Source organism: Heteronotia binoei, chromosome 21 (assembly GCF_032191835.1).
Source record: "Heteronotia binoei isolate CCM8104 ecotype False Entrance Well chromosome 21, APGP_CSIRO_Hbin_v1, whole genome shotgun sequence".
NCBI classification, from domain to species: Eukaryota; Metazoa; Chordata; class Lepidosauria; order Squamata; family Gekkonidae; genus Heteronotia; species Heteronotia binoei.
In genome coordinates this window covers 161705990-161731602 of record NC_083243.1, presented here as the reverse complement: position 1 = coordinate 161731602, position 25613 = coordinate 161705990, and the positions used below count along the sequence as shown (strand labels likewise).

At 42.4% G+C, this 25613-nt stretch overlaps 1 protein-coding gene across 1 annotated transcript in view; it reads right to left on the bottom strand.

Moving 5' to 3' along the window:
* The window catches only part of LMNTD2 (lamin tail domain containing 2), a 76255-nt gene that overhangs the window by 27352 nt on the left and 23290 nt on the right, over window positions 1–25613 (bottom strand). Inside the window, exon 5 of the mRNA XM_060262405.1 lies at window positions 7615–7713. Coding sequence (XP_060118388.1) covers window positions 7615–7713 — 99 coding nt within the window. The remainder of the gene's footprint in view (window positions 1–7614; window positions 7714–25613) is intronic.

Here is a 25613-nt window from a genome sequence, read left to right as displayed (position 1 = left end):
TTTCTTTCATCACCATATTTCTTATATTTCATCCAGGTATTCAACAAATTATTTCTTATATAATGGTGAGAGAAAAAACTATCCATCTTTTTCTTTCCATAATACATATAAGCGTGCCAGCCGAATTTATTTCCATGACCTTCCAACGCTAAAAGTTTTTTATTCAACAGCGTCACCCAATCTTTTATCCACACTAAACAAACAGCTTCATGATATAATCTTAAATCTGGTAATTGGAATCCTCCTCTTTCTTTAGCATCTATTAAAACTTTCATTTTAATCCTTGGTTTCTTCCCAGCCCATACAAATTCCGAAATCTTCCTTTGCCATTTGTTAAATTGTTTACTGTCTTTCACAATCGGAATATTTTGAAACAAATACATGATTCTCGGCAAAATATTCATCTTAATTGCAGCTATTCTTCCAACCAATGACAAGTTAAGCTTATTCCATTTTATCATATCTTCATCCATTTTACACCATAGCTTTTCATAGTTATTTTTAAACAGGTCAATATTCTTCATTGTTATTTCCACACCCAAATATTTTACTTTAGAGGTAACTTCACATCCTGTTAGTCTCTGCAACTCCTTTTGTTTATTTACTTGCATATTTTTACATAAAAATTTTGATTTTTCTTTATTAACATAAAATCCCGCCAGTTCTCCATATTCTTGTATTTTAGCTAACAACAAAGGTGTTACTTGTGTAGGATTTTCATTTATAAACATTATATCATCTGCAAATGCTCTATATTTGTAAATAAATCCTTTAACTCTCAACCCTTCTATTTCTTTATCATCTTGTATTTGCATCAATAAAATTTAAAGAGTCATTATAAACAACAATGGTGAAAGCGGACAACCTTGACTTGTACCTTTGCTGATTATCATTTCAGCTGTAAGATCAACATTTATACATAACCTTGCATGTTGTTCAGTATATATTGCCTTTATCATTCTTATAAAGTTTTTCCCCAACTCTATTTTCTCCATTACTGCAAACATAAAGTCCCAGTTCAAATTGTCAAAAGCTTTCTCTGCATGCGCAAAGAATAATGCAACTTCCTTCTCTGGATGTCTTTCATAATATTCTACAATATTTACAACAGTTCTAATATTGTCTCTTATTTGCCTTTTAGGGAGAAATCCCGCTTGGTCTTCCTTTATGAAATTTATCAAATATTGTTTAAGTTGTTCTGCCAAAATTCTTGTATATATCTTATAGTCATTATTTAGTAATGAAATTGGTCTATAGTTCTTTACATTCGTGACATCTCTATCTTTCTTAGGAATCAAAGAAATTACAGCTTCCTTCCATGTATTTGGTATTTTCCCTTTTATTCTTATCATATTCATCAATTTTTGAAGTTTCGGTACTAATTCTTCTTTTAGAATTAAAAAAAAAATTCCGTATATCCATCTGGCCCAGGTACTTTTCCAATTTTCATTTCATTAATCGCTGCTTCAATTTCTATTTTTTCAATTGGACCATTCAAATTTTTTTTTCATATATTCAGTTAAAGGTGCTATTTTAATCTTTTGCAAATACGCTTCCATCCTTTCCTTCTTTACTTTAACACCTTTAAATAATTTAGCATAGTACTTGAAAAATTCTCTCTTTATTCCTTCTTGATCTACCATCTCTCTTCCATCAACCACAATTTTATTAATAATTTTACTTCCTCTCTTTTTCTTCAGTTGCCAGGCCAAATACTTTCCAGGTTTATTTGCTCCCTCAAAGGACTTTTGTTGTAATTTTTTCAATTCCATTCCAATTCCTTATTTAACAAAAGTCTCATTTGTGCTTGTAGTATTATAATATCCCTTATAATTTTCTTTTCCCCCGGCCTTTTTCTCAGTTCCCCTTCTTTTTTCTTTATTTCATTTTGAATGTCCAACATCTGGGGGGGGGGGGGGGTTGCCCTTTTGTCCTTATTGTTTAATGTAATCAATATTCCTCTCATTACGGCTTTATAAGCATCCCACACCATCTGAAATTCTATATCATCTTTATCATTTATTTGGAAGAAAGCTTTAGTTTCATTTTCTAGAGATGTCACTAATTCTTTATTTCGTAGTAAATCTTCATTTAATCTCCATCTCACTTTTTTAGACAATTTTGTAATCCATAATATTGGATTATGATTTGCACCTATCTTCGGTACGATCTCTATTTTCTTAGTTATAAGGCCTATGTCCTTTGTACCCCATAACATGTCAATTCTGGAAAAAGTATTATGTCTTGCTGAAAAAAATATATAATCTCGTACTTCAGGATTAAATTTTCTCCATATATCTTCCAAATTTTCTTGTTTAACCAGTTCAAAGAAGGATTTTGGCAATTTTCCTTCTTTATTGTTATTTTTTCCCCCAGATCTGTCCAATGTATTCTGAATTGTTCCATTAAAGTCTCCCATAATCATGACCTGGTCATATGTCACTTCATCAAGTTGTTTTATAATGTCTTAAAAAAAACATCTTTTGCACCATTTGGCGCATACAGTCCCAATGATAAGATTTTTTTCGCATTTATTATTACTTCCACTGCCACAAATCTTACATCTTTATCTTTAAATATTATTTTTGGGTCCAATTCTTGTTTAATTTAAAAAATCACACCCCTTTTCTTCTGTTCAGCCAATGAAAAAAATTCCAGTCCCAATTGTTTATTCCATAAAAATTTATAATCCTTTTGTTTAATATGAACTCCTTGTAAGCAAATTATATTACAGTTTTGTTTTTTTAATCCAATGAAATATTGCCTTTCTTTTTTGTGGTGAATTTAGTCCATTTACATTCCAAGATAATAATTTATAATCCATCATGGTGCAAATTCTTTATTCTCTTCATAAAATTTATGCAGCTCCTGTGTATTTGTAATTGTAATCCTTCTTCCTTGTAGCTCAAAGCTCAAACCTTCAGGTATTATCCATCTATACCTCATTCCATTGTCACGTAGTTTTTCTGTTAATTTCTTATATGTTCTCCTGTCATTTATCACTTGTCTTGGCAATTCTTTCATTATTCTTACTCTGCTTCCTCCCACTATCAATGTATTTTCAAAATTTTTATTCAAGATTTTCCCCACCATTTCTTTTGTCATATATCTTATAACCACATCTCTTGGTAAGTTATTTTTCTTGGCATATGATGAATTCACTCTATACATATAATCATACATATTTCTAGTCCCTTCAGGATCTTCCTCCAAGAAATCAGCAATTATTGTTATTACATGTTCTTTTAAGTCTGTCCCTTCTTCTTCAGGTACTCCTCTCAGACGTATTTGTCTCCCCATCAATTTACAGTCATGGATTGTTATTTTTTCTTGCATTTTTAATAAGGTGGAATCCTGGAGGTAACTTTCCCTTCTACCTCCTGCACTTTTTTTGACACCACCACTGTTTCATTTCTAAGCTCTTCCATTTCTTTTTTAAAGTCCTCAATATCTTTTTTAAGTTCTTTTTTGCAAGCCTTTATCATCTTTTCCACCCCTTTCATCATCCTAGCTTCCATTGCTTCCAACTGATCTTGCATCTTCTCCAATGAGGCAGCCCTTGCACGGATTACCTTTGACTCTGACATTAAAAAAACAGCGAAAAAGTTGATATCACCAAACTAAAATTTGACTATCAGGTTTGATAGATTAGAACTTGCTCTTTCAAATGAGCCTAATTTCGCCATCCTCCAACCTTCCCAGGCTCAGATATTAATTTTTAAAAAATTTAGCCTCCCAGTAATGGCCGCCGATGTTTTTCTATGGTAATACAATCCTCGAGTAGGTCCACTTCTTCAATAGTTACTTCCTGCTTTGCTTGCCCCAAGTCACATTCTCACTGGTAACAAAGTCTCACAATGTACCTCCTGTGCTGACTGTAGAAATGGCAGATCTCTGACGATGCTGCTTTCACTTCACGACCGCAGGTAGACAAAACAATAAATTCCTTTCCAATTTTTAACACTGTCCTTAATTTAACAAAGTCCAAAATTTACCCCTTCTCCTCTTCTTCCAAGCTTTCAAACTTTCTCTTTCCCACCTTCTAATATTATTTTGTTTGCTTTAAAATAGTCCCGGAATGGTAGATAACAATCAGTACCTTTTTCTAAGGTTATCCAGATCAACACTGGTCTTGTACAGCATCAGATGTTTAGCAGTCTCAAAGATTAGGATCTTGTGAAGCTTATGTCAAATAAATGACTCTGTAAGCTTCTGCAGATGATGAATATGCAACTCTTCTCCGGGGATCCCTCAAAGCCTCAAAAGAGCACCCCCCCCCGGGACTCCCTTTTAGCCAAAGTAAATCACCTCAAAGTTTCCTGTGCATATCTTGGACTAATCTCTCACTGAGAAAAGTAGGCAGAAGGCAAAAATTTGCCCTTTATCCCGAACAGAAGCTCCAGTCTGCCCCCCTTAGAGAGGCGGGTCAGCTCAGCATTCTCCAAATCCCGGAAGGCCATGGTGAGATGAGTTTTGGAGCTGCTGCAGCAACATTTTTCTCCACACTAGTTTTGATCTGGTCTTTTCTCTACAGGCATTTCAAACTTGTATTGTAGAAGTTTTCATGCGTTTTAAAAGACTCCTCCAAAAGCAACCACAAGGTGCAGTAATTTGCATGAGAACTTACAGCACTTGAAATTTTTACATATCATTGCTTGCCTCATCTAGTAATTTAAATTTGTATTGTTTTTGCAGCATTGACACGATTTCCAAGCAATCGTATACATTTAACTAAGCACTGGTATTCTGGCTGCCCTCTGATCAGAGACAACCCACCCACCCCCAATTGAAACGCTTAAATGTAAAAGGAAAATAATTAAAGTGGAACAGTGGCAGGCGATTTGAAGACTCTAAAACTCTGGATCAAACTGAATGTAAAAACACCCTTAATTTTGTTGTAATTTAGCTAGGATTTATGTTTTTCTGTTATTATCCTTAGACTTGTACTTACTAGACATGACAGCTATTTTCCATTTTTGTCCTCTAGCTTGTATGTGTGTCAAGCTGCTTCTGACTTATGGCGACCCTCTGAATTAACATTCTTTCAAATGTCCTGTCATTAACAGCCTTGCAAACTGAAGGCCATGGCTTCTCTGCTGAGGCAATCCATCTCATGTTGGAAATCAGCTTCCTTCCTGTCAGGGTTTTCATTGTCCAGCTTTCACATCAATGCATAGTAAAGGGCAGGGCTTTTTTTGAGCAGGAACATAGTTCCGGCTGGCTTGGCACCAGGGGTGTGTGGCCTAATATGCAAATGAGTTCTTGCTGGCCTTTAAAAAAAAAAACCTCTATGTGAAACAATGGTGACATCAGGGGGTGTGGCCTAATATGCAGATGAGTTCCTGGTGGCCTTTTTCTACAAAAAAGCCCTGGTAAAGGGGAATACAATGGCATGAATTAACTTAATTTTGATTACCAGAAGCACATCCCTACAATTACAAATCATTTCTAGCACTTTCATGGCTGCCCTTCCCAGTCTCAATCTCCTTTTGATTTCTTGGTTGCAGCCTCCTTTTTGGTTGCTGCTGTTTCAAAGGAATAGGAAACTTTAAACGATTTCTTCACTGGCAGCCTTAAAGCCTATAATTCCCCTGTATGTCATTACTTTTTGTTTTCTTGGTGTTTAGCTATAATCCTGCTTTGACACTTTCTGCTTTAACCTTCAGCAGCAGTTGTCTCAAATCTTCACTATTTTCTGCCAGTAATGTGGTGTCATCTGCATATCTCAAATTATTAATGTTCCTCCCACCAATTTTGATTCCACCTTCATCTAAATCTAATCCAGTTTTCCTTATGGTATGTTCTGCATCTAGATTAAAAAGACAGGGAGATAAAACACATTGTTGTCTAACACATTTGCCAATTGGAAACCATTCCAGTTCTCCATATTCTGTCCTAACTGTAGTCTCTTGTCTGAAATACAGGTTTAGCATACAAAAAATCAGATGCTTCAGCATACCCATTTATTTTAATACCAATTTTCATAATCCACATAGTCAAAAAACTTTGCTGTAATCAAATGAAACACAAGCTGATTTTCTTCTGAAATTATATTGCATTCTCTAGTAACCAATGTAAATTTGCAACATGATCTCTAGTATTTCCTCTTTTTCTGGCATTTCTTGTTTCAAATATGGTAACAATCTTTGCTGTAAGATTTTGAATATCACTTTACCCGTGTGAAAAATTAATGCAATAGTCCAATACTCCTTTTGGAATTAGAATGTAAATTGAGCATTTCCACTCTATGAGCTACTGTTTTGTTTTTCATATTGCCACAATCTTGTTATGATTTTGATGGACTCCATTTCTGTTGATTGGAATAGGTCTATTGATATCCCATCTACTCCTGGTGATTTGTTTCTTCCAGTTGCTCTCAGTGCAGCTTTCACTTCACTTTCTAAAAACTGTAGGTTCTTTTTAAAGATTCTTCTTGGAAGGAATCTGTCACCCTTTCATCTCTTTTGTATAGTTCTTCAGTGTACAGTTCCCACATTTTCTTTATTTTGTTCATTTAATGTATTTTTGTGTTGATCTTTCAGCATGCCTAACTGTGCTTTAAATTTCCCTTTAATCTCTTGGATCTTGTGGAAAAGATCTCTTGTACTTCCTTTTTTATTGTTCTCTTCTATTGCTTTACAGTGATTATTATAATAGTTCTCTTTGGTACATTCTGCATAGGCAGCTTACTTCTGATTTTCACTGAAGTTGAGTTGGTTGGGTTTACTTTGAATGCTGTGCCTGCATTCTACATCTTTCTCTCTCTCTCTGATTTCTATTGAGAGTTGCGGTGTATATATTCTACATACCAATGAGAAAAGCCGGGTAGTGTTCTGGGATTGGTTTCTCCTGATTGGTTAGTTTCACACTGGGCGTGCCTTTTGAAATAGGAGAATCTTCCAGCTGAATTTACTGTGGGGTAGCTATTAGTGTCCCCACCCCCACTCTTTATCAGTGGTCAAAGAGTTTGCTGGAGGAAAATAAAAATACTGCCAGGCACTGCTTTAAAAATTTAGTGAGAGTCAATGCTGACCACTTGGCTGGAGAGGAGGCAGAGATCTCCGTGCTTTGCATCCTGAGTTCCCCCCATTGTTATTTAGAAATGAGATAACAAAAGGAGATGTTGAGAAGGACCAGCAAGTTTTTTTTGCTGGCTTTTAAAAATTGTCACTACCTATATCACTATTATATCATAATGCTGTAGTGATATCATTATGCTGATTTTAAAAAAAGGCAAAAACCCCCTCTTGAAGCATGTGTGTGTGGAGAAGCCATTGAGAAAGGAAATGGAGGAGAGAATAGGGAATATCCTTGTGTGGATGCTCCACTACTGCTGCAAATGCTTCTGTATTTGCAAAAGCAATAAATGCACAATCAGCTACCATTTCTGTGAAGAACCAGCCTAATTGTGAGGAGGTAAAGTTATTATACTGTTATGATATGCTTAATGCCAACTTAAATGACAGCTTTCCCCCAGCATGTTAGTATGTGGTGCTGCTGGACAGCAGTGCTTGTGTCATCTGTTATGTAAGTTTGAGGGAGAGGCTTGAAGGCTCAAATTATCCCTCAGACTTCTCCATTTTGTACCAGAATCCTCATCTTCATGAGACTGACCTTATGAAAAGTATCCACAAAGCTGGTGTGCTTGGGGATTCTTCGAAGCCTCAGATCACTCTTGCCTGCCAACAATCTGTTTCCTGACTCTGACCAGAGCTACACAAAGAAGCATAAAAGTTTTACATCATTAGGGTTCACTTATTTGCTATATTTGTATTCAGATTTCCCACCCAAGATGTTCAGAATGGCATATAAGGGATCCCAGGCAGAGAGGCAGAGTTGAAACCACAGCATGTATCTCCTCAAAGCATTTGAGGTTGCCTCTTCTTGCCCTAGAAAGAACCACAGAGCGATGCTCTTTCATCCTCTTCATCAAGTGAGATTGGTTGGGGAAAAGAAAATAAAAGATCTGTGAAGACACATGTACAGTAATCTCTCACTATGACTAATTGCACTTTTTTTTAAAAAAAAGTTTAATTTGGGGTTAACTCTTTTTGAAAGTAGCTTTGGCCTTAGTGGGATCAATGAATGTTTTGACAATACAACTGAAATACAGAAATGTTTTAAGCTGAAGTCCACTAAATCCCCAAACAATTCAATTGTTTATGAGTTCTGAATTTCTGAAAACTTTGAGGAATATAGAGTTACATCCCAACAGCACTAATTATTGCCTCTTGTTTCTTCTGGAATTTTTCTGAAAATCGTTTAGAAAAAACGACATGAAAAAGGGGTTAAAATTATTATTATTATTATTTTAAAAATTTATATTCTACCTTACTGCTCTTACAAGTGCTGCCAAGGAGAATAAAAATATAAAAGAAACAAGATAAATCACATTATAAAACCATTATAACATAAAACCATTATAATAAAAGCATATAAAACATTTATGATTAAAACAAAATTTAAAAGAGTTAAAAAATAGAGTTAAAATACTCACAAAGCCATTGAAATACATACAAAACATTAAAAACATTGGTTAGGAAGGAGGAATCATTCAGGGAATGCCAACCAAAACAAAAAAAGTAGTCAATTGCTGACAGAATACTGTAACAGAAGGGAACAAACAGATCTCCTTGGGGAACAAGTTCCAGCTTTGGTACCATAACCAATAAGGCCCTTTCCTGAGTTGTCATCCATCAAATCTCAGAAGGTGGGAGCACAGAAACAGAGTCTCTGAAGATGACCATAACTCTTGAGTAAGTAGGCCTTCAAGTATGCTGGTCCAAAACCATGTAAGGCTTTAAAGACCAGCACCTTTAATTGTGCCCCAAAACAAACTGGAAGCCAGTATGGGTGGGCCAAGACTGGAGTGAAATGGTCCCTATGACCCACTCCAATCAACAACCTGGCTGCAGAATTCTGTACCAACTAAAGTTTCTGAACACTTTTCAAGAGCAGCCCCATGTACAGTTCATTGCATTAATCTAATCTGGATGTAACCAGGACATGTACCACAGTGGCCAGAACTTTTCTGCCCAGGAGGTTGCAGCTGGCTACCCAGTCTAAGCCAGTAAAAGGCACTCTTGACCACAGCTGCCACCTGCTTATTAGCCAGTATCCACTTCAACACTGCCTCCAGGCACTATTTCAGGGTTTCTAGAGCCTCCCTGGGATCAACTGGAAGTGCAAGATAAAACTGAGTGTTGGTGACAGCCCAGCCCAAATCTCCAGCTGAGTGGTTTTATGTGGATGTTAAAGAGTATTAAGGGACAAGACAGACCTTGTGGGACCTCATAGCCAAATGCCAAGTGGCTGAATAGAATCTTCTGAAACTAACCCTCCAGGTAGGATTGCAACCACTGCAGAATGGTGTCTCACAATCCCAGTCCAGATAGGCTGTCCAGGATACTATGATAGATAGTATTGGAAGCTGCTGAGAGGTCCAGGAAGATCAACAGAGTTACACTTCCTCTGTTAATCTCCTGGACCAAGTCACCAACAAGGATAACCAAGGCTGTTTGAGTCCCATAACCAGGCTTGAAGCCAGACTGAAAGGGATCCAAACAATTTGCCTCATCCAGGAAAGTTTGGAGTTGTCCATTCAGCACCTGTTCAATCACCCTGCTCAAGAATGGTTGATAGTTATTGAGATCTTCTGAGTCAAGCTTCACCACAGCCTGTTTCAAGGCTGGGGTGACCAACCCCCTCTCAAGAAAGTATTAACTACTTCTTGAACCCAGTCAGCCAGCCAGTCAGGTTGGAGGATAAATAAACAGAAGAATCAAGCTCACACGTTTGTGCAGCCAAGCATTCATGCAGCAAAGAACATGCACATCTTGTAATCCATCAAGCTAAATGAAGCTCACTACGCATCTGCTGATCAGGTGCATAAAAGTCTGTTTCTGTACTCCAAGGAAGGTGGTAAAATCTCTAGTTGGGCCTTCATTATGGACTATGCTTGGTTTGGTGGGTCACAAGTGGTACCAGCCTGGTGTGTTTCTAAACTGTTAAAATGTGCGTTCATGTGTATAAAGAGATGCTAAGTGACCCTGAATAGCAGCTACCATGCTCCTTAAATGTTACCAGTGGCCAGAAGATTTAAAAACTCAGCCCTGGATTTTTAGACAACTTGTAAAATGCCCAATGATTCTATTAAAAAGTCAACCATGAGTAGTTTAGAGACATTTGCCATTATTTCTGGATACAAAGACTCCTCAAACTCTACTCCAAGTTTCAATGTCAGGAGGAGAGAAACTTAACTCATCTTTCAGCAACAGAGGAAAAGGCCTTGTCCCCTCCTTCCTCCGCTAGAGGAAGTTTTTACAATAATTTTATGGTGGAAATCTACAAGAAATCCAGTTCCACAATCCTGTGAATAGCATCCACATAGAAGGTTGTAGTTTTTCACTGCTATTCAGTTGGAAGCAGATCTTTGTGAATCTTCATCTTCCTTCAGTAATAATAATATAATATAATATTTTTAATTTATATCCTGCCCTCCCCGCCGAAGCAGTGCTCCATCCCAGTAGGCATTTTTGAGGGAAGAGAAACCTTCACAGAAAAAGTGGTCATGAGGGCCTGCAGTGAAGAAGGGAATAAGGATGTTCACCCCTCCTCTAGAGATGTGAAGGTCCAGGAAAAAAAATATTCAGACAAATCTGCCCCCCCCCATTTTTCCCAAGGTCCTTTTTTCTATTTGTCTGACTGAAACAGGAAATTGGGGGGAGTACTGAGAAAAACCCCTATGAAATATTCTTTTTTTAGAATGAGTGAAATGCTTTTAAAGACAAGGTGGATGTAGACATACAAAGTGTTTAAATTCAAGATGCATTTCTGCACCTAGAATACTTAATTTTCCTGAGGGGAGCATGCACCGCCTTCATTGCTTCTTAACAATTGAATACCTTCTGTTATTCTTTTGACCTGACATGGTTGACCTTTTCACCTCTCCCACAAACCACTGTAACACATTTACCCATAGACTGGGTAAAAAGTAACTTATTGACCTATCTTGCAGGAGGGAGAAGGAGGTAGGGCAGAAACTGCACTGAAGTCTCAGAGGAAAACTGAAAGTTTCTTTGACAACTTAGCTCTCTCTGCTAACCAGAAAGCAAAAATTAGAACAGCACAGGGTGCATCAGCTTGCAGTTTCTCTCAAGTGCTGGATGTACTTCCAGTTTACTTCTACAAAATTAAGGCATTTATAACTTTTAAATTCCATAAGCATGTCAAATATTGCAATTTTATATGCTAGGTAAGTTATAAATTATGTGTTTTATGTTGCTAAAGCAGTAAAATTAGTTCAGGTTTGATTGAAAAGTAAATATTGCACATATTTCAGTTTCTCCCCACATTTCTATTTCATGGTGAGAAGTTCACATCACCTGTCAATTGCTGCAAATCACACTGATATTCAAGAGACAGCTAGAGGGACCATTTTAGAAGTGGCAACTCTATCCTATAGTCTTCCCCTTTCATCCAGTCAACCCCCTTCCCTGGATTTGCTCTGGAATGGGTGGTGGCTGTGGGTAAGGTTCCCAGTCTCCTACAGGGGGCAGGGTTTTCCCCGACTTCAGGGGCCCCACAGAACTGGCTGCCAGGGGAACCCCATCCTTGAAGAGCACTGGTGTGCCACAACATGCCTGGTGCAATTATGTCATCCAGAAGTGCTGTTATCATGCTGAGCAAATGGGGGGGGGGGGGGGTTTCCTCTAGTTTGTGGATAAAACAGAGGAGAGTAGAACCATGTACTTCTCCCTATGCTTTATGGACCAAGGAACAAAACTCAAATAGATTCATATGCAAATAAGGAGGGAGAAGAGGCATCAGTCAATGGAAGGCAGACCAGGGAAGCTGTCCTGGACACCCATGGGTTTCCAATCCAGTTTAGGGGTCTGAGCAGAAGATGGCTTTTTTAAATTACAGCCTTCACTGAATTTTGACAGGTAGGACATGATAGGAACTTCATAGCACAACCTGAATATTTTTATAAACACTCAAAAGGATAGTATTTGTGCTAATTTTTTAAAATTGGAGATATTTCATATTTTTACTTCATTTATTTTTATTTTATTTATCCATTCCCTCCTCTGTTTTATACTCACAATCACCCTATTACATAGGCTGGAGGACTCTTGTAAATTGTCTTTATTGATTTTGATCCTTAGAAATCATATCTGATATAGAATATAATAAATGAAAAATTAATAAAATATCAAAGATGTCAATCTATCCATAACCATTCTTCCTAAGCTACAACTCTTGTTGCAGAGCAAGCAAAGGGGAATCATGAATCAAATATTTTGCTAGCAGTGAGTGCCCCCTAATGATTAGATACTGAAATTAGTCTTTGGTTTTATTTTTAGGTTTTAAAAAATCATGTAATAGCTTTTATTGAGGCCAGTTCAAATGACACAAAACACTCTGAAAGCTTTCAGGTTCTATAGAATACATTTCATTCTGTTAAGAATAAACAAAAATGGAAGATCATTACTGGACTCTGTTTTTTTCAAACTAGATGACCCTCTGTTTCTTGTTTCTTATACCCAGAATCCAAATGCTATAAGCTGAAACTTTCAGCAATCAAACTGTGAGCCTACCAGCACCAAGCCTCAATGGCTGGCATAACAAGGCCTTAAGTTCTGGAATTAGAAAATTTGCCTTTTATTTTCCCCCTGCTTTTTAATTTTTGTACCATATACCTGATGATGGGTTCTATAGAAGTCAAAAGCTTACACAATGTTTTGTGCCATTTGGGTTGGCCTCAATAAAAGCTATTCAATTATTCAGGGCTTTTTTTGGTAGAAAAAGCCCAGCAGGAGCTCATTTGCATATTAGGCCACACCTCTGACATTAAGCCAGCTGGAACTGTGTTCCTGTGCGTTCTTGCTCAAAAAAGGCACTGACATTATTTGATTTTGTTTCTTTTTCTGGATTTTGTGGTGGCCTCCACAGCTGTTTATAATTTTTTTCTTTTTTAGGATTGCCTATCAGTGGGGCACCACCATGTGATGTGCAAAATAAATAAGCAAGTATTATCAATGGTGATTCAAAAGAAGACTGAATAAAAGGAGTGCAGAAACAGACAGTGGGGAGAAGTAGAAATGCTGGACATGTTACTTTAATGGCTATAGGAAATAAGTCCATGAATGGTTTAAAGTAGGGATGGGCACGAAACGTGAACATGGTGGTACCATGTTGTAATTGGGTTGTAACAAAAGGCTGGTTACCCTGTATGAAAGATTACTCCTGAGGAACTCCATGTCAGTATATCCAGTCTACAGACCACAGCTAGATCTGCATGGTCTAAATGACAGCTGGACAAGCTGGCATTGCTCCAGGTTGCATCAGCCAAGGTGATGTAATGGGGTAGTGCTTAGTGACTCAGCACTAAGCGGATTGGGTACTGAATTGTATAAATGTGCTATAGACCTGTTCTGCTTGTGGTGTGTGTATAGTGGATGTGTTGACGGAGCACTTTGTCAGTTTGTATAAATATTGTAAATAAACCTCGTATATAGTTAGCTTAACAGCAACTGTGTACAGTCTTCATTCTGCAAGTCTCGAGAAGACCCCACGCTAAGCACAAACACTCCATTGACAAAATGAGCTTACATCCGAGTGCTCATTGGACTTTTTTTGCCATATTGAAATGTGAAAACGGAGCACTGTCATAATATGAAGGGCCATGCAGGTTTGCCATAAACCAAGCCTTCCTGGGATCTCTCCTTTCCTGTATACATATTTGGTTCCCTCCTGCTGCTTTCAGGCCTGGAGTAGGCAAGGGCATTAACTGACTGGCAACACTCTGGTTCTAGGGCATTACTAGAGAAGGCCCAGTGCACTCTCCCTACCAAGCAAACCTTGTTTTTAGTCAGTGCATTTCCTGATGTATGGTCAAGTCTGAGGCATGAAAAACTAGGGTTGGAAGATCTCCAGCCAACACCTGGAGGTTGACAACCATATGAAGAACCAAGGCAGAATGAACTAGAACTGGTTTATAAAACAAATATTATAGCAAGTTAGGGTTGCCAGGTCCCCTCGGCCATTTGGTGAGGGGATGGGGGGGCATTCTGGGAGATGGTGGGGATGATCTGATATTTGGGATTAACTCTATGGTCTTTTCACCCTCAAACCATAGAATTTGCCCAAATCCAATGATGTTCTCAGTGTGATTATTAATACATAGATAAATGATTAATACATAGATAAAATGATTGTTTTATCTAATCCTTAATACATGGATAAAATTAATGACTAATACATAGATAAAATTAATTTTAAAACAGGTTGATTTTAATGAACCTTTTCCATAGAACTGTACATCATCTTGATATTTTTGAAGTGACATTTAATAAATCTCGTAAATAAAAGAAGCTTTAAAATGCTTGCAATTCTGAATCGATCCAACTCTGAAATCAGTTTAACTCATATCCACCCACTTATTCATTTTACTTGCAGATCCCAGCATGCCCTTCCTTTTTATTCTTATAAAAGTAATGGCTCAAGGGAAACATAATGAAAACCACCCTGTCGCCATTATGCTTAGAATCATAGAGTTGGAAGGGACCTCCAGGGTCATCTAGTCCAACCCCCTGCACGATGCAGGAAACTCACAAATGCCTCCCCCTAAATTCACAGGATCCTCATTGCTTGTCTGCGTCCAGCAACAAACAATATTCAAAGCTAGCAAATTCTGAGGATTGTGTTGCTTCATCAATGTCCCTACTCCCATTGCCCAATTTCAATTAGCTGGTGATGCATGCCATTTCCCAGTTTGATCCATGCTGGTGTTTGTCTTCAAGAGGGCACAGTGTCCTCCAGCTCTAATTCAGAAATATTTTGGCTGGGTAAAAGAAAATGGCAATGGCCTTTTCCACACCACTATACTTTCCTATGGAAGCTCCAGTGTTGCTGTAGCACCAGTGCAGCATAGAGTTTCTTCTAGATGGCAGCTTTCCTTGCATTTTCCTAGCCACTGTCCTAATGACAGCTACCCTCTGCCCACTATGGGAGTGCTTTTTCAAGTTTCCCCCCAGTAATGGACATACTACCATTAGATAGATACACCAATTGCTGGATTTTTAAAAAAACTAAAAAAAAGGCTTCTGATGGTGGGGAATGATGGGACTGGGGCAGACAAAATAGCTGCTGTTTGGATGGGACAAAATCAAGGTGTTCTGACCTATGTGGCAGCCAGCCCATCTTTACTGCTATCTTTTCCAAAACTTTGGAGCAAACCAGGCTTGGGAAAGACTGCAGAAAAGCCAAGGAAAAGCCAAGTGGTGTTCAGAAGCACTATGATGCTGTGAGGAAGCAGGAGCGGGGAGGGAATCCCTGCTTCTCAATAGCACTGTCCCCAAAGCAAATTGTCCTTGTAGAAATGGCTAGTATCTGTTTGGACAGAGGAAACTGGTGTTTTACTTGTCCTGGCTACCATCTGAGTAGGGCTCTGCATATATAATATATCCATGACTCAAGCTTGAACATCAAAGACAGCTGGCGACATGAATATCTTTTGCCTGTTCTGCAGCCCTGTTAATATAGGATCTTTTGTCTTGTTCTCAGCTACAGCATAGGTAGATCCCACAGATATCATGTGCAGCTCTCCCAAAAGTATTACAGGCTCAGACCTGTTCCAGGGTTGTTTCTGTCCTCCCTGCCAATCTTATTTTGTCCTGTCAGGGTCTCAGTGCTTGAGTAAAACACAGAACTGAACTAGATTAGCTTGTGTTTTAAATATACCCCAAAGCAGGTCTTCTTTAACAAAGAGGGCACCTGCCTAAAACAGGAAATCTAGTTCTTTTGATTAAAATCAATGGGACTTTTGCCATTGGCTGACTTCATTAGGCAAAAAAACAAGTTCTATGTATGTTCACTTGTTTTCCAGCCTCCTGCCTAGAGCCATCTCTCTATAAATAAAATGATATCGAGTTATTTATGGGATTTTGTACCTGTCTATATCAGATTTCTAATATTATAATTCTAATCACAGCTGCACCCTTCTGCACCCACTGAGTTCAACAAACCATAAAAAGGTGTAATTTGGGATCAGTTATATTAGTATCCAGTGGGAATAATAGCCCCTTTTCTCAGGTTTATTTTCTCAATACTGGGTAAGGACAATTTGTCCTTAAGCATTTAAAACTAATTGCCATGAGTTCCTTTTAATTCAGGACACATATAAACACTATTTTTTTAAAGAAAAGAGAAACTCATGCAATGCCATCTACACAGCCAGCTTTTCTGAATTCTACAGTAAACTGATCATGTGCTGGAAACCCACTGCAAAAACATGGCTGGGCCATTGAGACTAACCTGCGAGCTTCCTATCTCCCACCCATCTCGCCTTTCATAGTGGCATTCCCTCTGTTGTTTTGGACATAATCGTAGCATTATATCTACATCAACATTTCCCCTCGGTACATTTTACACCCCCATTTCTCTTCATATTTACCACAACTACATTTTAAACTGAAAGAGAGTAAGTGTGGGAGGGAAATTCCTGCATGAGAGGAAAGGAAGGCATGAAGCCATGGTGGCTCCCAACTGTCAAACCATGACTTAATAATTGGGCAGCGCTATGGTTACACTGAACCAGGAGGTGGGAGAAGACAAACAAGTGCAGAATGAAGAAAAGGAGGATAATGACAGGCACGAACTAATAAAACTGCTAAAAGAAAGAACTTCTTGTACAATGAATGAACATATCTAAAGCAATTTACAGATTGTAAAGGGCAAGTATGTTGCCAGTATGCCTAGGCTTTGTATCAAATACATGCCAGTTGTGTGATGCAATGCATTAATGCATAAAATATTTTAAAAGTCTAAAGAGAGACCATCATGTCAGTTCACACTCCAAAGCTGGATTTGGGATGACGAGTTTCAAAGCATGTTCAGATGGTGTCCTAGGATACCAAATCATTTGTACAAGTCAATGTCCTCTTGAATTCTCAGCATTCAGCTGTGCTATGGCCAAACCAAACAAGCTGCCATTTATTATTTGAAAAGTTTGTCTTGATGGACTCCAGTAGCACCACAAGCACTACTGGAAACAGAAAGGGAGATACTGCAATTGCTGCCCTATAGCTGTTGGGCAAGAAAATGTTCAAAGTTTAAAGGCACAGAGATCCTCTCTGTTCTCCAAACTTCCTGTCTGAAACACATAGGCAGTCCACATTGCAACAAGTGCAATCAGTGTTCACCTCACAAATATTATTTGGTCCTAAACAAATTGGCCAAGGCCACAAAATAAGTCTATAAGCAATATTGCAGTTAATTTCTTCAGGCAGTTCTTTGAAGTGGAACTTTAGGGTGCTGGAGTGATAGTATATTTCAGGGGTGGCCAAAAGTAGCTCTCCAGATGTTTTTTGCCTACAACTCCCATCAGTCCCAGCCATTGACCATGCTGGCTGGGGCTGATGGGAGTTGTAGGCAAAAAACATCTGGAGAGCTACCGTTGGCCACCCCTGAATTTAGAAGGTGTCTTTTAACCAAAGTATGGAAAGCACATATTACATGATTAATGATTTTTCCTTCAGGCATGGTCTGTATGGGATTCCTTGGCACTCTGCTTTGTGTGTGCAACTGTAAGTTGCAGGAAGCAGGACCAGGATTTCAAATGCCAGTGCCACTCTCCTTGCAACTTGCAGACGGCACAGCCTTTGCACAACCTGAATCTTCACCTTCCCCACAAGCAGGCAGAGGATATGCACAGACTATGTACTGGTATCAAGAACAGGGTTGTCAACTCTGGGTTGGGAAATACCTGGAGATTTTGGGTTGCAGTCTGGGGAGGGAGGGGAGGGACCTCAGCTATACTATCATAGAGTCTACCCTCCGAAGCAACCATTCCTTGACCCCCCCAGAACTGATCTCTGTCACCCAGAAATCAGTTGTAATTCTGGGAAGTCTCCAGGCCTGACCTAGATTTGGCAGAACATTGAACATGAATGAATGACCTGACCCAACATACTACCTTGATAAGTGTGGGATACTTTTAAAAGCTGTAACAACAGTTATGCGGTCTTTAGTAGGTCTATCTAGCTGACAAAGTCAATATGGGACAACAAGAAGAAGATTTATACCCCGCCTTCTCTCTGAATCAGAGTCTCAGAGCAGCTTGCAATCTCCTTTATCCTTTATGTTGGCATCAAGGCCTACGTGGGCACGGATGCATCTGGTGCTGCGCGAACTGCACTGGCTACCTCTCAAGTACCGGATCTGGTTTAAGGTGTTGGTCCTTACCTTTAAGGCCCTTTACGGCCAGGGGCCTGCATATCTTTGGGACTGCCTCTCCCCATATGAACCCCCCCGGGCTCTGAGATCTGCTGCTCGACATCTTCTCATAGTCCCTGGTCCTAAGGATGCCTGGCTGGCTTCAATGAGGGCCAGGGCCTTTTCGGTCTGGGCCCCTACCTGGTGGAATGAGCTCCTGCTGGCGATCCGGGCCTTGCGGGCCTTGTCAAGGTTTCGCAGGGCCTGTAAGATGGAGCTCTTCCACCAGGCTTTTAATTAATCCAGCGGGCATCCTCTGAAAGTCGTCACTTCCCCCAGCATTTCACCATTATGGTGTTATAATAATAATAATAATACTTTTTATTTATATCCCGCCCTCCCCGCACAAGCAGGCTCAGGGCGGCTCACAACATATAAATGTGATACAATAAAATTATATTATGCTACTAGCCATCAGCCACATGCTGTTTACTGCCTATGTCTGTAAGACTGTTTACTGTGCTGCTCCTGTTTTGTAATTTATTTATTTATTTATTTTATTCGATTTATATCCCGCCCTACCCCACCGAGGCGGCCTCAGGGCGGCTTACAACAGTAAAAGCTAACAGAGATCGGTTTAAATATGATTAAAATTATACAATAAAATACATAAAAACCTAAAAATACATAAAACTCACATCGATATACATTATGCTACATTTTCCTTAAATCAGTCCTTCAATTTCCAATATTCAGTAATCTGATGTTTGAAATTTAATATTTGGCATTCTGATCACAATTAATTATATGCCAACTGGAAGAGGGTTGTTTTACAGGCCCTGCGGAACTGTTCCAGGTTCCGCAGGGCCCTCACCTCCTCCGGGAGCTGATTCCACCAACAGGGAGCTGCAATCGAGAAGGCCCTGTCCCTGGTCGCTTTCAGACGGGCCTCCTTTGGCCCAGGGATTACAAGGAGGTTCTGAGACCCCGACCTCAGCACTCTCTGGGGAACATGTGGGGAGAGACGGTCCCTAAGGTAGGCAGGTCCCAGACCATAAAGGGCTTTAAAGGTCATAACCAGCACCTTGTACCGAACTCGGTATGTTATCGGCAGCCAGTGCAGTTCCCGAAGCCCCGGCTGAATGTGCTCCCATCTAGGGAGCCCTAACAACAGCCGGGCAGCGGCATTCTGCACTAGCTGCAACTTCCGGGTTCGGCACAGGGGCAGCCCCATGTAGAGGGCGTTGCAGTAGTCCAGCCTCGAGGTGACCGTTGCATGGATCACTGTTGCCAGGTCGCCGTCCTCCAGGAAAGGGGCCAGCTGCCTTGCCCGCCTAAGATGAAAGAATGTGGACTTGGCAGTGGCTGCTATCTGGGCCTCCATAGTTAGGGTAGGCTCCAGTAGCACCCCCAGACTCCTAACCCTGTGCGCCGCTGACAGAGGCACACCGTCGAGGGCCGGTAAGGGAATCTCCCTCCCCGGACCACGGCGACCCAGGCAAAGGACCTCTGTCTTCGTCGGATTTAGCTTCAGCCCACTCAGCCTGAACCATCTAGACACGGCCTGCAATGCCAGGTCCAGGTTTTCTGGGACACAGGCAGGCCGGCCGTCCATAAGTAGATAGAGCTGGGTGTCATCAGCGTACTGGTGGCCGCCCAGCCCATATCTCCGGGCAATCTGGGTAAGAGGGCGCATATAGATGTTAAACAACATCGGGGATAGAACTGCTCCCTGAGGAACCCCGCAATCCAACGGGTACCTCTGGGACAATTCACCCCCAATCGCCACTCTTTGTCCCCGACCTTTGAGGAAAGAGGTAAGCCATTGTAGAGCCAACCCCTGAATCCCCACGTCGGCGAGACGGCAAGTCAGCAACTGATGGTCGACCGTATCGAACGCTGCCGACAGGTCTAACAACATCAGTACCGCCGAGCTGCCTCGATCCAGATGCCGCTGGAGATCATCCACCAGGGCGACCAGCACTGCCTCCATCCCATGACCCGGGCGGAAGCCCGACTGATGGGAGTCAAGGACGGAAGCATCCTCCAGGAAACTCTGTAATTGCAGCGCCACTGCCCTCTCAATGAGTTTACCCAAAAAGGGTAAATTCGAGACCGGCCGATAGTGTGCCAATTCGGCCGGATCCAGTGTTGGTTTTTTTAAGAGGGGGCGGACCACTGCCTCCTTAAGAGGTGTTGGAAATTGCCCTTCCATCAGGGATCTATTTATGATATCCCGTATAGGATACCTAAGCTCCCTCTGGCAAGATTTAATAAGCCAGGAGGGGCAAGGGTCCGAATTGCAAGTTGTAGGGCGTGCAGACAAGAGGATCCTGTCAACTTCCTCCAGGCTGAGAGCGCCGAAACCATCCAGAATACAATCTGAAGACAGGCAAGGAGCCTCGGCTTCGGATACTGTCTCCAATATGGCGGGGGTGTCGCGGCTGAGCGACGCGACTTTATCTGCAAAAAATTTCGCAAAAGCCTCACAGCCTATTTCCAATTGACTAGCATTTGGGCTGCCCTGTGGCAGCGTTATAAGAGTCCAAATTGTGTTAAACAATTGTGCCGGGCGCGAAGTTGCAGATGCAATCTTAGCCGCAAAGTATGTTTTCTTTGCGGCTTTGACTGCCATCTCATAGGACTTCATACACTCTCTATAAGATGTTCTAGTCACTTTGTCTCGAGTACACCGCCATTGCCTCTCTAGTCGTCTGAGTCCTCGCTTTAATTGCCGCAACTCCTGGTTATACCAGGGTGCTAGCTTTAGGCGAGGGCGCAGAGGACGTCTAGGTGCAATCTCATCGATGGCCCTGGAGAGCCCATCATTCCAGGACTCCACCAGGTCATCGAGGGAATTGCCAGAGGGCCAGGGATCCCGTAGAGCCATCTGGAACCGTTCGGGGTCCATCTGGCTCCGCGGGCGAGCTAAAATAGGCTCGCCGCCTAAACGGGCTTGGGATGGGATATCCATATGAGCCTTAAGGGCATAGTGGTCCGACCATGGCACTGTCTGAGCAGTAATATCGTCCACTAAAATTCCCGCCGCGAAGATCAGGTCTAACATGTGCCCCGCTTGGTGAGTAGGCGTTGTGACAAACTGGGAGAGTCCTAGCGTCGCCATGGATGACACTAGGTCCATCGCCTGACTAGAGGACATGTCATCGGCATGGACATTGAAGTCACCCAGGATCAAGAGCCTTGGGTACTCCAATGCCCAGCCTGCTACGGCCTCCATCAGGGATGGTAAGGCGTCGGCTGGTGCGTTAGGCGGTCGGTACACCAGCCAAACCGCCAACCCCTCCCCAACGTCCCACGCCAAACCGGCACATTCAATGCCCCCGACCTCCGGAGGCGGGAGAGCCCGAAAGGAGTAAGCCTCTCATATGAGTATAGCCACAGTAATGTCTGTTTTTATGAAATTGTTTTAACCTTGTTGTTTTATTGTTGTGAGCTGCCCGGAGCTTGCTTCAGGATAGAGCGGGGTATAAATCTAAAAATTAAATTAAATTATCTTTTTCCCCCATAACAGACACCCTGTGAGGTGGGTGGGGCTAAGAGAGCTCTCCCACAAGCTGCCCTTTCAAGAACAACTTCTGTGAAGGCTATGGCTGACCCAAGGCCATTCCAGCAGCTGCAAGTGGAGGAGTGGGGAATCAAACCCAGTTCCCCCAGGTAAAGGTCTGCACACTTAACAACTACACCAAACTGGCTCTCTTAGGAAACAGTCCAAGGCTGTACTAAGCCTGTCTGCCTATACTTCTATATGGCTTTCAGTGTGACAAGGAATGAATGAATCACTTACCTTTTGCAGTAGTGGAAGTCTCCAGATACCACAGCAGGAGAGTCCTAAAACATCCTGGGGACATTGGTAGCACCACACCACTCCTGCCATTTCTCCACCTATCCCTCTGTAAGTCCAACAGTGTGGCCCAGAAATCATTCTGACCTACTCAGCATACAGATGTTTAGATTTCACTTCCATGCCTAGTAACATTGTGAATCTGGCAAATTTTCCATAGAAACTTATTCTCCATGTGGGGAGGGCCTTTGGGGGACATTCCAGGGGGTGGTTGGGGATGTCTCACCCCCAAATGACATTCTGGATCACTTTCTGTTACCAGAAGTGGCCCAAAAAACCAGGAAGTGGGATGCAGCTATCTGAGTTGTCCCTTTTGCTTGCAGCCATTTCACAGCCAGATTTGCTCCCCCACCAGTTATAACAGGGGGGAAGGGAGTGAAACTAATTGCTGAAAAGCAGAGCTTTTTTGAGCAGGAATGCACACAGAGCCGGCGTGTCCATTAGGCAATAGCCTCGGGTGCTGGCTCTTGGGGGGCACATTGTTTCTGGACGCTGAGGTGTCTTCCAATCCCTCAGGCCCCTGGCAGCTGTTAGCCCCCTCTCTGCTCAACTTTCCCCACCCCGCAGTTTCCTTGGTCTCAGTCGAGTCCGCCCCCAAAGCGGTTCTTCTCCTGGGGCCTGGGGGTTCTGTCCACACAGGTTTGCGGCTGCCGTCCCCCCAGCCTTGGCACAGGGCCCAGGCTCCACTGGACTTGCCCAACCAGGGGAGGGGCTGGGTCACCAGGGGGCTCTGGGCTGTTGCAGAGTCAGGGGTCTTCACCTGGTGATATTCCTGAACTGGTCTGGGGAGCCCCAGCAGGAGAGAAGGTGGGTGGGGGCCTTCAGAACCCCTCTCCGTGTTTCAGAGTCCCTGGCCAGGACGGGTGGAAATGCCACCCCCCCCCCAGGAAGCAGGCAATGAGGAGGGCGAAGAAGGGGCGAGTGGAGGTGGCGGCTGCCAGAGGCAGAAGCGCAGCAGAGTCCCGAAAGACTCTGCTCCAAATCCCGCATCCAAGGAATTCCCTAGAGGAACTGCAGACTGGGCCACAGAGGAAGGCTGAAGCAGATCCCTGCGTTGGGACCAGTTGATTCTGCCAAGGGGGCTTCCTTCCCACCAGCGCCCAGAAGCAATGGCACTTTCAGCCCAAGACTGAAAGTGTCGTGTTGTTCCTTTGGCTTTGAGGGATTGGAGGATTCCCCCCCCCCCCCATGCCTCAGAGCTGAAAAAGCTGCACTTCCCTCCCCCACATCCTCTGAGGGCGCAGGGGAAGGGAAAGGCTGAGTTTGGCTTTGAGGGATCAGAGGAGTCCCCCGCCCCATGCCTCAGAGCCGAAGGAGTGGTGCTGAGTGCACAGTGCAGTGACATCATGGTGATTTCATTATGGTGCATGTGCAAAGCATGCACACAAGTTTTTACTAGGGGGACACAGGTTGGGCTTCTGCCTTGGGCAGCAAAACTGCATGCGCTGGGCCCGAACGCACAGGAACACAGTTCTGGCTGACTTGGCATCAGGAGGTGTGACCTAATATGCAAATAAGTCAATGCTGGACTTTTTCTACAAAAAAGCCCTGTGCAAAACAATGGTAATGTCAGGGGGTGTGGACTAACTCATTTGCATGAGTTCCTGCTGGGCTTTTTCTATGAAAAAAGCCCTGCTGAAAAGGTTTGTAGCTGTTTTAGGCTATTAGCTAAAACCTGCTGCAAGCCTTCTCAGTGATCAGGGTCACCCGAAGAAAAGGGATCATTCAAATGGCTGCCATTTCAGGGCCAGTTTCATCCCCCCTCACCCTTCTAATTGGGGGGGGGAGGGAGTGAAACTGATAGTTGAAAAGGCTTGCAGCTAGGGTTGCCAATCCCCAGGCTTGGAGGCCCTCCCCCCGCTTCAGGGTCGTCAGAAAGCGGGGGGAGGGGAGGGAAATGTCTGCTGGGAACTCTGTTATTCCCTATGGAGATTTTTTCCCATAGAAAATCATGGAGAATTGATCCACGGGTATCTGGGGCTCTGGTGGGGGCTGTTTTTTGGGTTAGAGGCACCAAATTTTCAGTATAGCTTCTAGTGCCTCTCCCCAAAATACCCCCCAAGTTTCAAAAAGATTGGACCAGAGGGTCCAATTCTATGAGCCCCAAAAGAAGGTGCCCCTATCCTTCATTATTTCCTATGGAAGGAAGGAATTGAAAAGGTGTGCCGTCCCTTTAAATGTGATGGCCAGAACTCCCTTTGGAGTTTAATTATGCTTGTCACAGCCTTGATCTTGGCTCCACCCCTAATGTCTCCTGGCTCCACCCCCAAAGTCTCCTGGCTCCACCCCCAAAGTCCCCAGATATTTCTTGAATTGGACTTGGCAACCCTACTTGCAGCCAGTTTAGAGAGAGCCCGCTGTTAGCCTAAACTTGGCACAAGCCTTCTCATTGACCAGGGTTGCTGAAGGCTTGCAGCCATTTCACAGCCAGATCTGTTCCCCTCCCCCCAGCTTCTAATCTAAACTTCTGGTTTTACTGGAAGTGGCCCAAAAATGTAATTTTGCGGTGGAATTTCCCCCCCACCAGACAGTAGGGAGACTGAGAAGAGAAGCACTGAGTCCTTCCTATTCTCCTGCTTGCTCTGAGGCCTACTGGCATAGCCTCTTAAAGAAGCAGTACAAAGCATCTGCGGGACTTTAAAGACTGATTTATTGTTGCATAAGCTTTAATGGGCTCACTTTTTCAGAGGCATGAAGCAAATCCTCACTCCATGGACACAGAAAGGGGGAAATTCTGAATACGTATAGAGGAAGAAATTATGAATATATGCATCAACAGTCTAAGGATTCACTTCATGCATCCTATGAATGATTTTTGTTGTTGTTATTCAGTCACACAGTCAAGTCTGACTCTTTGCAACCCCATGGACAAAGTCATGCTAGTCCCTCCTGTCTTCCACCATCCTCCGAAGTCTGCTCAAATTCGTTTTAGTTACATCAGTAACAGTCTGGGTGGCTTGGTTGGGGGCCTCTCTTCAAGGTTGGGGGAGCATATGACCAGCCTTAAGGCTTCACGGTCGTGGGCTGGGAGTATGCGCTCCCATCCCCACTATGCACTGACATGTGGGCTGTGACGGGTAGGGTATGGAAACTTCTGGACCTGGCCCTGAGCTGGGATGGGTTTGTCCTGTTAGGAAGCTTGCTTTGCAAGCTCAATGCAACCCGTGTTTTATGAGGTATGTAATGGTGCAGATCAGCTTTTGTGTAAATAAAGTCCCAGTTTAACCCATAACATGTGTAGTGTTTCATTTGAGGGCTGGGTGAGCAAAATCAGTGGGAGCCATTGAGCTTCTGCTGCCATTGCCCTCCCCTACTTCCTCAAAGGGAAGCATTAAGGGTGGGATGAGCCTATTCAGGCTCAGCACGGGAGTCTTAACCAATCAGGGGGAGGCTGGCTGGCCAAGTAAGGCAGCCGCTGCCATTCCCTGATCAGTCTCTGTCACATGTCAGCATTGCCCAGCCAGGCATGGTCAGCAAGAGTGAATTACCAACTGGAAGACTGGAAAGTGGCTCTGGTCATGCTCTCTAAAGTCTG